The 12,213-nt window shown below is 29.9% G+C and overlaps 1 protein-coding gene across 1 annotated transcript; it reads right to left on the reverse strand.

The window, feature by feature from the left end:
- Positions 1–8,643: 8,643 nt before the first annotated feature.
- Positions 8,644–11,776, reverse strand: LOC107897926 (uncharacterized). Its single transcript, XM_016823533.2, has 9 exons — positions 11,458–11,776; positions 11,172–11,383; positions 10,625–10,806; positions 10,248–10,532; positions 10,111–10,169; positions 9,972–10,008; positions 9,783–9,854; positions 9,290–9,614; positions 8,644–9,170 (listed from the first exon to the last, which is right to left on the reverse strand). The coding sequence occupies exons 1-9, from the start codon at positions 11,573–11,575 to the stop codon at positions 8,802–8,804; spliced, it is 1,659 nt and encodes a 552-aa protein (XP_016679022.2). The 5' UTR covers positions 11,576–11,776; the 3' UTR covers positions 8,644–8,801.
- Positions 11,777–12,213: the final 437 nt, after the last annotated feature.

A 12,213-nucleotide genomic window follows, 5' to 3' on the forward strand; every position in this document is an offset into this window, starting at 1 on the left:
AAAAATGAAAACATATATATCATGTTCATATACAAATAGTAATAAGAATCGTTAGAAAAAAAAAATACTCTTAGGATGTTTATCGATTTAATAAGCTTCAAATTAATATGAATCTCTAATTATATATATTCTTTAATCGACTATGCAAAATCAAATCCTTAAAATTGGATAAACAATTATGTTAGGATCTCTAGAATAATATGATTTCAAAAGTTTAAGATATACCTGATACAGAATTAGAGTTGGTCATTAAACTTGATGAAGAACACCCTATCAATTAATTTTTCTTTCTTGACCTCTTCTTTAATTATATAAACTCTAAGTAATTAAGACTATAATGTTTGATGCGTTTTGTGTGCGTAACCCTAATAATAGAGGGAAGATCAATTTATAATGATTTATCTTTTAATAATAATCGAATGAATAAATAAAATTTAACCACCTCAACAATAAAATTTGATTGGAAGTTTAAATAAAAGGAGGGGAGAAATAGAAAGGAAGATTTTAGGTGTTAGGATATTCCACCTTTTCTTTTCCTAATTAAGAAATAAAACAAAGATGAACTTCTGTTTCTTAGTTTGAACGCGAAAGGCCACAACTTCCTTCTATTTCAATTCCAATTAGAAATAAAAAAAAAAAGTTTTTAGCATGCGATGACAAATGACCTTTGAATCAAATAATGAAACATCTAGAAGATTTGGAAAAGTTGGGTTTATTTTTTAAAATTCCCATTCCCATTCCCATTCTCCAATTAAGTAAGAAAAGGAAGAAGATGACAAATTCATTAATTAACCACTTTTCTACTGTAATTTAGTCATTAAATTTTAAAAATAAATTCTTCTTACTCTTTTACATCGTGACTTAATTATTAGTAAAATCACTCAATTATAAAAAAATTATAAAATTGTAATCTAACTATTACTAAATTTCTTTTTTAGTCACTCAATTATAAAAAAATTATAAAGTGATTATTCAATTATTCAATTTTTTCTCTTTTTTATCACTAAAAATTACATCATGAGTAAATATTGAGAGTTGAAGTTATTAACATATCAATTTTGAAAACTACCACAGTTAATGAGCTGATGATAAAGAAAACTATAATCTATTCCTTGTGTAATGACTTGATTTTTGTCTGTATATGGCAATTAAGATGTGTTTCCCAAGCAAATGGTCCAATGGCCTCCACTTGCTTTGTGGTCCTTCGGCCGACTACAACAATAATTTGAGTTTGGGGATCTCTTTAGGTTGGCTCAGAGATACCCAAATTTATTATGCCATTTTCACATTGGACTGCCTGCCTTTTGCTTTTGAATATTTGACACCAAAATTTTAGTATATCTCTAACTTTTAGGGTTAGTAACATTTAATTCATGAATTTGGTAATTTATTTTTTAAATTTTATTTTAAATATTTTTATTCAAATTCATTTTTGAATTAAATTTAATTAAATAATTTAGTTTTTTAAACATAATTAAGAGGTGATAAATGCCATATTTTGAGATTATGTCACATCATCACTTGATTTTTTTTAGGAATCACATAATTTTTTAAAATTAAATAAAAGTTGAAAATTATAAAAAGAAATTATAAATGAATGATTGAATTTATATTTTAAAAATATAAAAATATTCAATATATATTTAAAAATTAAGAATTTTAAAAATAATTTAAAAATAAAAATAATTATTTTTGTGCACTTACGTGTGAATGGGAAAAGAAGAAAAAGATAGAATCCAAACTTAGAGACTAATCTAAACCAAAAATAAGTTGAAGGACTAAGTTGAATTTTTATCAAATTTAAAGACTAAATATTAGTTTATCAGATTTTAGAGTAATAAAATTTTGGGTATGGAAGCAATTTGTAACTTATAAATTAAAAATACCAATTATGAAACATGATTGAACAATATTTTTCTTGTTTTTTTTTTTTTTTTGAACACAGGAAAAGAAATACGTTTTAATTTATTTTATAATGAAACAAATAAAACTAAAAAAACTCGTTCGTAAATTAAGAAACGAAAAAATAACTATCGTCTTAAGTTTCAAAATGAAAACAATGAGGGCGAATGTTTTTAAGTCTTAGATTTATTATTTAACCTACCTCACTAAAATAAAAAGTATAAGCTTTCCTTTTACCATGCAAATAGAAGGAAATGACGAAAAAAATCTGAAAATCTTTACTTTTAAATTTAATTTCTTTTTTGAAAGCAAAAAAAAATGGAAGTAAATTTACAATTGGAAAAAAAAATTAGAGTTATTAAAATTAAGTAATTTGGGCATTTCATATTTGTTTTTCTTACCTTAAAAAATTGAAAAGCATTTGACTCAAAATTTTGAAACCTTTTTCTTGGTTGATTAATAACACTTAAAAAATTGCAAGCATATCACGGTAAAAATGAGGTAAATTCTATTTTATTTTTTAATCTATTTACACTTCTGTTTAATTTGCGAGTTTTTATTTTCTAGATCTGTTTAATTTGTTTTTCTTGAATTTTGGATTCTTTTTATTACCTAGTTTGCTTGTTTGTTGTAATTAAACTACAAATCTACTTAAAAAAATATATGATCAGGATAGAAGGACCAAAACTTTCCAAAAATGTGTTGTAATTGTGTATTTGGGATGATTTGGTGCTTGCAGCTTCATGTTAAATTGGTATTATTTAGAAACAGTATGTCATGTCGTAACGAGTTTTGGTCGTCATGACGAGATCAAGTCCTTATGTCATGCCACGACGTCGAATAATGATTGTTGCGATGAGGCCAAGTTAGTATGTGATGTCGCAAAGAGGAACCTCCAACGTTGCGATGTCAACTCCAAACTTTGAAAACATTATAAATAGGCCCTAGTTCAACCTCGAGTTAGCTATAGAGTTTTCGTAAGCTCGTATAATACCCGGAAATTAATACTTATCATTTTATATACCTAATATACTTATATTTAAATGTTTAATGTTATAATTGAACTGTGATTTGATCATAGTTGCTCCGGCAACAAATGTGGTACCTTGTTACAACATCAATCACATCACTAGCTTAATGATGTGGGTTTCAAGTTTACCGTCATTGAGATCTAGGGTTTGATCTCTTTATTTGCAAAGTTGTGATTGCTTGTAATTGAATTTAATTCTAATTAACTTGTTTTTCCAAGTTTTAAAATTTATACAATAATAATAGTGTTTTAATTTTAAGATATATATTTTATTTTTTCAAATATGATTATGTGTTATTTTATGAATTTTGTTTAAACAATCTCACAATTTTATTTATGAGGGACAATTTCTATACATTTTGGCCTAGTAAAGTGCATACTATTTTTTAAGTATTATTATAATTTTTATAATAATTAATATTTTATTTAAAATTTAAAATTATATAATTATATAATTATTTTATACCATCAAACATGACATGCTAAAAAAAATAAAATTCTTTGTAATTATAAGAATGACTTTTACCCAATTATACTATAGTTTCAAAATGCACCCTTATTATTCGGAATTTGGAATTTTCAACAAAATTGATAAAAAAATTATTTCTTTACAAATCTAAATAAATAAACAAAAGAATATAAATTATAAGAATGAAAAATACAAAATCAGCACATCAACCCATCAACTGTACTCACTTTCCTCTTTTTGCATCCACATCCATAGCTGCCAAACTAAACAGAAAGGTTATTAAAAATTTGCGTGAAACATCTCAGGTTTGGGGTAAATAATCTGCTTTTCAAAACAAGCCCTGTTTAGCTTTATTAAAGGAGTTGATATATTCTTTTTTGTCTAAAATAAATATTATATATATTTTTAAAATCGCTTTTTAATCTTAATGGTAATAAATATATTATCTTGAAATTTAATAATTTTAGCTATCACTATGTTCTATAAAATATATTCCATTCCTTGATCATGCAATATCGTTTTATTTTTATAAAACAAAGATATAAAGAACAAAAGGAATCAAATCATCAAATATATAGCAAAAGAAACTCGAATCTTATGTCACTTTGCCTGTAATTTCTAAAACTCTGGCTTAATGGTATATACTATCGTGAATGAACATGGCCAAGAAGGGGGAAAAAAAACTTCAAATAGAAATATATAGAAACCTTAAATTTCCTCTGCCTTTCACTGCCATAGATAGCTTTATATACATACAATTCGCTCCTATACACATACATGTAACCTCAAAAGATTCTAAGAATGAAAAAGATAGCAAAGGGCAAAATCTTGCAACTAAACCAACAATATAATATAATATATATTATTGTTAAGAGACATCAACCCCAATGGCGTCTGTGTTGGCATTCAATAAACAAAACCTGGAAGGCTTGGGCTGGAAATTTCTCCTCCTTTGCATGTCATGGGTGGATGGTCTAAGGATTTGGATTAGAAAAGGGTTGATGAGATTTGCTTTGGGTATTTTCCAGTGGGTGGGTGGCACACGAACCAGCTTGGTGCGACCAGGCGGCAGCCTGTTGAAATTCCTATGCAGGCTACACCTGAAGGATCCCGGGTGTGAGGTTGGGGCACATAGGCATCTACGCCCTTCTGACTTGGACTTCCATGATGATGCATGTTTTGAGGCCATGAGAATGGTTCAAAAAAGCTTTTATCAAACCGGGAATAACTCTTCTTTGTGTGGGTAACCAATTCCTAGCTTCAGAATGTCGCGGTTTTATAGCTTTGAAAAGAAAAAAAAAGTTGCCTTGGAGCTTTGTATTAATAAATGATTTTAAAAATAAATATTCAACAACTTCAGTCTATATAGTATATATAATAAACCATATCACATTTTTAAAAAAGAATCTAAAAATAATCTCAAACCTGGATGAAAGGAATGGAAAAAGAAAAAGCCAAGTCAGAGTTACATCAATGATTCATTTTATTTCCCTTTTCAAGGTGCGGATTCAGGGAGTGGGGCGAAAACTGTGACGTCTGTCTAGTCAGTGGTGACTCTTAAATGCATGCATGTGGATCAACCCACAATTTTATTTTCATTTCTTTGAATCTTTAACTGATCTGAATTCAACTATTTAATGTAAATGAAATACATTTTCCTTCATTAGGTAAATATTAATCTGATAAAATCAAAAATTAATTGTACAAACACTGTCCAACTTGGCACCAATTTACAGTTTTAGTAAATAAAAGTAATTCAAAATCAAATTTATGCTATAAATATTTTATTATTAAGTGAATCTCCATCAAAATTTAGATAAATTTTGATATACTTTAAATTTTAATAGTCATTATAAGTAAAGTTTTATTTCATTTATACTTCTTATGTCTATAAATATAGACTTTGAAGAAGCTTTGTATTGATCGATAAAATACACTCTCTTTGCTCTCCTATTCTCTTTTGTTTTTTACTTTCTGTCTATTTATTTATAACACGTTATAGTACGATTCTTTTTTATTTTATAATACAATCACTCCAAAGCTGTTGTTCAAGTTGTTGTCGATTGCCTTCTAGAGCTATTGCAATTTCAATATTCAATTGAGGCCTGCGCACGATGGGTAATCATTATCCAAGGAAATTTATATAATCCTTACATGGGTGATGACAATGATGTTAAAGATCTTCAGGGATATTTTACTATGATTTATTTATTATATCATGTTTATTATAATTGGAGACTAATCATGACAACATGAATAGATAGATTTTGATTTGAAATTCACGCATGTTTGCGATGGTGATTATGTAATAAAGAATCAATGAAGGCGTTTAGAAGTCTGTCCTACTAGATTTGTTGCATCATCCAAAGTGAATGCAAACATAAAGAAAAAAAAATAATCATGAACCACTAAAAGTGGGAACATAGTAATAAATAAGAAAACAATGAGAGTTCTCAATATAACTCTTCAAAGGGTAAATATAACTTATATTATCAATGTGATATGAAAGATTATTGGCCACGTATGTGGCGTATGTCCAAATATTTTGTTTCTGTTAATATTCTTTGAGGAAGGATATGAGAATGTAGTAATGAATTCTATCATTACAGATAGAAAATATTTATCTTATTTGGTACTGAAACAAACAAATATTATTCCAGAAGAGCTAATATATCAATGTCTAAAAAGCAAAAACTTTGTGATGGTTAATGCATTAGTTTTAAAAGATATCTATTATAATGGATATCATATTGAGATTGTAAATGAAGAAAAGATTATATTTCATATGAATCAATATTGCTATAAATATCTAAAGCTTGTTATGGTTGGATGCACCTGAAGTTGCAAGTTTCTTTTGGACATTTGAAAATTTTTGCATATTCCCTAAAGCGAATATTTCATATAATTGTTTGGAAATTATATTTATTTTGTTGACTTAGTGGCATTATAAACATCACATTGATTTAGACATTTCTAGTAGTAAATGTCACAATAGTACTTATACGTGTATACAAAGTAAAAGGAATGACAGTAAAATTTTCAATTTGTCATTATTAGTACGATAGAAATGCATGTTAAAAGTAAACCAAAAGTTTACTGATACAAATACATTTACTACTAGGCGTGACTTGCTAGACCATCCTAAATCATATATGATGCAAAATTAATTGAGAATTCATATGGACATTTATTAAAAAACTAGAAGATTTTTTAATTTAAAGAATTCTCATTTGTTGCTTATTCTCAATGAAAATTAATTATTAGAAACTCACTAGCTAAAGTTGAGATTTAGTGTCTTGCATTTTCTAAATGAATATAGACTCATTTATTCACCATGTGGATAATTTTGATAATATATGATTTTGATAGATGCATCTACAAAATAATCACATATGTGTTATCAACTTGCAACCTGCCGTTTGCAAGATTGCTTGTTTAAATAATTAATTTCAGATTATGCAATTAAGACAATTCATATTGCTAAAGTTGATGAGTTTATATCTCAGCCTTTTATTGATTGAGTTTGAAAAGCTTTTATAAAAACTTGTTATTTATGTGCATAATGGTTTAGAGGAATTATTGATTAAACGCATCTGATTAATATCTAAACTATTACTTATGAGAACTAAATTTCCTATTTCAACATGAAATTATGCGTATCAAGCAAATAAGTTATAAATACTCTCCATTACAATTGGTTTTTGGTTAAGAGCTAAATATTTCCCGTCTTTGAATTTTTGTATGTGCGTATATATTCTAATTGCTCCACCACAACGTACAAACCTGAATGGGTCCTCAAAGAAAATTAGGAATATATATTAATTACGAGTCTCTTTTTATTGTTAAATGTTTTAAATATTTTGGAGATTCAATTATGACATGATTTGTGATTACTATTTTGATTTGATAGTTTTCCCAATATTAGGCGAAGAGAAATAATAACTGAATGAAATCATTGCTTGTAATGAGTTATCATTATCTAGATCCTCATAGAGAGAATTTGAGCAAGAAGTTAAAAAAGGATAACTCACTTTATTACAAGTTAACTGTTAGAAGTATTCACAAACTTAATGAGAATAATCAAGTGTTATATACCACCTAATATTTTAATTTCAATCAAAGTCCCAGTAGGACAACCAATTAGAATAAATGATAGATTTTCTCGGTTCCAAAGATGAAAATTCTTTTAGATGGTCATATAGTGGAGGCAGGTGCTTCAGAAGAGACCCAAGACAGAACTAAAACTTTAGAAGAGATTCAAGTACTTGAAATTGAAGATTAAAATAGTGAAAATAAAGAAATCTCAATAAGTTATGTCAATTCGAGAAAATGTGGAACCAATAATAAAAGTAGTCAACAATAGTTTTGCATGCAATATTATTGTTGAAACTCCTAAAGAGGTCAAAATATATTTTCCCAAAACTTTTCGTCACTCATGACTTTCAAAAGAATGATGATATAAATGATTAGCAAATATGTTGAAATGATCATTTGAAAAGCTAGTATTCAATATTGAATACATAGAATATGAGATATTATGTGATGTTTTTATGAGGGGGAATAAATATGCATTGTATTCTTTTTCCTTAACCTAGGTTTTATCCAATTGGGTTTTCCTGGTAAAGTTTTTACTGAGACAATGTGTTATGCGTATTATAGATAAGCGTATTCTTTTTCCTTCACTGGGAATTTTTTTTTCCATAGGGTTTTTATCTTAATAAGGTTTTAATGAGACACATTATCTATCAATTGACATCCAATGGGGGTGTTATGAATATTTTATTATTAAGTGAATGCCTATCAAGATCTAAATAAGTTTTGATATACTTTAAATTCGAATAGTCATCTCATTTATACTTCTTATGTCTATAAATGTAGACTTTAGGGAAGTACTATATAGTTCTCATTGATCAATAAAATACGGTCTCTCTTTGCTCTTTATAAATTTATTTTATAACAATTTAATCTTAAAATTGGTTTGAAACCCGAACAATTCTACAATCATCCAATGCATTTGACATTTTAGCTTATTTGTTCATGCCAAGCTGATAAATTCCCACCTACTTATTTGAAGGAATCTTTAGATTTATAGAGTAATTAATGAATAGTATAACAATGTGCCATATCGATTTTAAGTTTGATGAAAATTAATCCTTTCTAAAATAGATTTAGATTACTTAGCAAAGGAAAAAAAATTATATATAAAACCCCCCATGCAATTTTATAATAACCAACAAAAAGATGAAACCAAACAGCTAAGGGCACAACTATGAGACAGATACATGTATCGAACAAAGTCACCCCTTCAAGAAGAGGCTTTCAAATACTAATTAATTAGCCTACAGATAGAAAACATATTGTACAAAATTTTGTAATGTATATATGACCAAATTTAACAACTTATCGACCTTTGTATTGGCCTTCGGATCTACCATCATACTGCTTAGTGTACACACGGTGCCTTCTCTCTCTTGCATAGATTACCCAGAAGATCAATGACAGCATCACAGCAGCCGATACAATTACTAATCCGATGTAGATCCATTGACTATAGTGCCGCAGATCGGGACAATAATCATGACTGATATCCGTGAACGCATCCCGTACAAATGTGCAGTCTTGCAAGTTAACCAAGAACGGACCATAGCGATACAAACCATAACTCACATTCACTGCTGCCGACATCTGAGTGTAAAATTGAAGGGTTAACCGCCCAGGTGTAGAACATACTCCAGAGCCCGAAACCTCACATATATACTTCTTCCAAACCTGTTTGAAACAGATATCAAGTTATTAATTAATTGTGTGTTCTGTGCATATGGTGCATGTTACGTATGTATGGCCAAGAAATTAAAACTTCATATATTTAGAAAAGCTATCCTTATTACCTCTGTGGCATTATGCAAAGTAACTTCACCAAATGCACAGTCTCTGTTTGTAAGATTCGAATGAAATGGATTGCAGAGAACTGGCACCAATGGACCAGATTGATTAAAATATAATGGTGCCAATGCTGGTGGGAAATTTCGGTTGAAAACATTATTGATGACACCATTCACGACATTTACAAGTTGATGAGTGACATTCTTGGATCGTGACAAGGTCTCTTGGGCTGTTGCATTGTCCACACAGGGAAGAATGTCATCCAATGCGGTATGGGCAGTGGGATTCTGGACCCATTGATCCATGGCAACACATGCATCTCCAGCAACACTGAATCACAGGATACAATTTTAAGCCAAGTGTAATAACAGTCTCAAGCTCACATCATCTTAAGCTTATCATCAATAACATATTTGTAAACCATTATATGGCCGAAAGTTGAAAAACAGATTTGAACAATAAACAAGCATGGAATAAGAGAAATTGAGCAGAACATACTTGTGGAGGAGGTGAAATACTCCGCATAAAATAAATGTACCAGTAACAAGAATCCAGCCAAGGATGACTAGCCTGCATTCATTAATCATACAAGTGATTGATAAAGGAAGTTCGGTTTAGTAACATATGGACCTTCCCGAGTTATACCATTAATTACAGCGTCAAATACATTAATGATACTTCACTTACGTGTAAACCAGGCACTGCAATCCAAGAATGGAGAATACTGCAGCCAGTTACCAAAATAAAAGTATAAAGTTAGATGATATTGAGATAATCTAATTACTAAGAATCATGGAGCAATGATCACAACAATAATATAACTTACAGAATCCGAGAAATGCCAAAAAGAGCATCACAGCAGCAAGAATGATGAGAGCCAATCTCCTGCAGAATTTAGCATGAGATGAGTTCCATGATCAGCTCTGAGATTATTCTAATTTCATCCTAAAAGCTTCAACTTACATTCTGTCTAAGCCATGTTGAATTTTTTCTTTATTATCAGCCGTTTGATGAGAAAGAGTTGAAGCCGAAGAGTTTATCTTCCTATCGATATCATCAATGCTTTTTTGGACATCTAATGGCAAAATAGCTGAATCCACGCTAATTTTCTTAGCTGCAGAAAGATAATCTGACACATTCCTGAGGTTTTCAGCAGTGAGATCTGCCTTACTAACCGCATAATCCAGTGTGTCTGTTGTACTGCCATGAAATTTTCCCTGACCAGTGTACAGCACGACACACCCGGCACTGTAATATGAAGTTATATATGGAGTGAGCAATTTTACGGTTACTCAAAACATACATATCTCAAAAGTTCAGCACGAAAAGAGTGTTGGTACATTGCAGCAATCGTGAAGAGTATGAGGAAAATAAGGGATAGCGCATAAGCTGTCCGAGAGTAGCCATAAGAATTTAGTTGACAGCAGCAATGACGGATGCATATGATGAACAAGCATAGTGCGAATATCACAAACCAGACTGCAGCAATGACAAAGAAAGGAGCCGCCGTAAAACCCACAGACTGCATTATCAGACATGAAAACTTTATAAGTTTTCTAAGTACCAGCGACTGGCAAGATAATTTGATTCATTGAGATTGACATAACAGAAAAAAGAAAACAGAACCGAATCAATGATCAGGGAAGAACCTAAGGGAAAAACAGGATTACAGAGAATAAAGTGTTCTTAATAAGCATCAAAACCAATTACAAACACATAAAGGTAGGAAATTTCTAGGAAAAATCATACGAATATCAGATAAAACTGTGGAAATTAAAGGCCTGCATACACCAAACACAAGCAAACCAGCCAACAACATATAAAATTCATGATTCCAGGCTGCATGCATCAATTTATCAAAAAAAGTGAACAAGGGAAGAAACTGACAGCCCAGTAGTGTTCATTGCTGATATTCCAGCCACCAGTGTACTTGTGAAAGTCATTAAGAGGGTCTCTCCTGTAAGTCCTTTTTTCAGCCAAAATCAAAGACGAGTTGTTGTCTCCTTCACTTCCCTCTGCAAGGTTCCTCCTTTCTGTCTTCCTCCATGCTAACACTTCACTCTGCTCTCTCTCCCCAAACACAAAACTTCTACAATACCCTATAAAAAATTGATTTAAAAAAAAACCCAGAAATAAAAACCAAAACTTTCATTGAAATAATAATAATCAGTACCTGAAATATTCAAAGTCTGGACATTTAAAGCTTGAGAACCTGTTTCATGTCCAAAAAGAAACAAAGAAAAAAAGAAAAGAAAAAACAATGCATAAGGGTTTGATCTGAAACAAAACATTATGTATTTTTATTTTTATTTTTATTTTCCCTTCTCTGTGTTTCTTTGGGGGTTCAATATTCTTAAGAATGTTTTTGAATGTGTGTGTGAGAGAGAGAGAGAGGGGAAGATAAAAGAGAGTTAATTGCAATAGTAAGAGGTTGATGCAATGTAGTACATGAAGCTAACCTTACGGTTAGGGAAAAAATATGATTTATTTATGTTTTATACAACTTGGTAGGTCCCTTTATATATTGTCTGTATCTTTTTTTATTTTTACCGAAATACCCTTCTAATTGAACTTGAAGGTGAAGCTGTGAAGCCTGAAGTTGCTTTTTCATATTAAATTTCCTTTTATTATAAGTTGATTAAAGGATGCTTTTTGCTGAGTCAGTTGTTTTGCTTTGCTTTTGGGCATTATTTTTATTCTTGAGCAAGTTATCCTATTTTACTCCAAAATATTTGTTGGATGATTTAGTTTGATTTTGATGAATAATAATAATAATTTATGGGCTCGCTGCCATACCTTCTAATTCCTATGTTGGTAAATTTCTTTAATATGACTCCTTTGCCCTTTTAACAAAATGAACAGAGAATGTTTCTCTTTTTGAAAAATAGACTCTGCACAATCAACCTTAATAAATGCTTTCAAAGTTGAT

This window comes from Gossypium hirsutum, chromosome D08 (genome assembly GCF_007990345.1).
Source record: "Gossypium hirsutum isolate 1008001.06 chromosome D08, Gossypium_hirsutum_v2.1, whole genome shotgun sequence".
Lineage (NCBI taxonomy): Eukaryota > Viridiplantae > Streptophyta > Magnoliopsida > Malvales > Malvaceae > Gossypium > Gossypium hirsutum.

What these genes read in the sequence shown, in the direction of transcription:
- LOC107897926 (XM_016823533.2), bottom strand. Translation starts at nt 11,575, where the DNA reads ATGTTTTGTTTCAGATCAAACCCTTATGCATTGTTTTTTCTTTTCTTT. An exon ending in CAACATGGCTTAGACAGAAT is followed by an intron (nt 10,170 to 10,247) that starts GTAAGTTGAAGC and finishes TAAATTCTGCAG; the next exon opens with GAGATTGGCTCTCATCATTC. An exon ending in TTGCAGTGCCTGGTTTACAC is followed by an intron (nt 9,855 to 9,971) that starts GTAAGTGAAGTA and finishes TAATGAATGCAG; the next exon opens with GCTAGTCATCCTTGGCTGGA.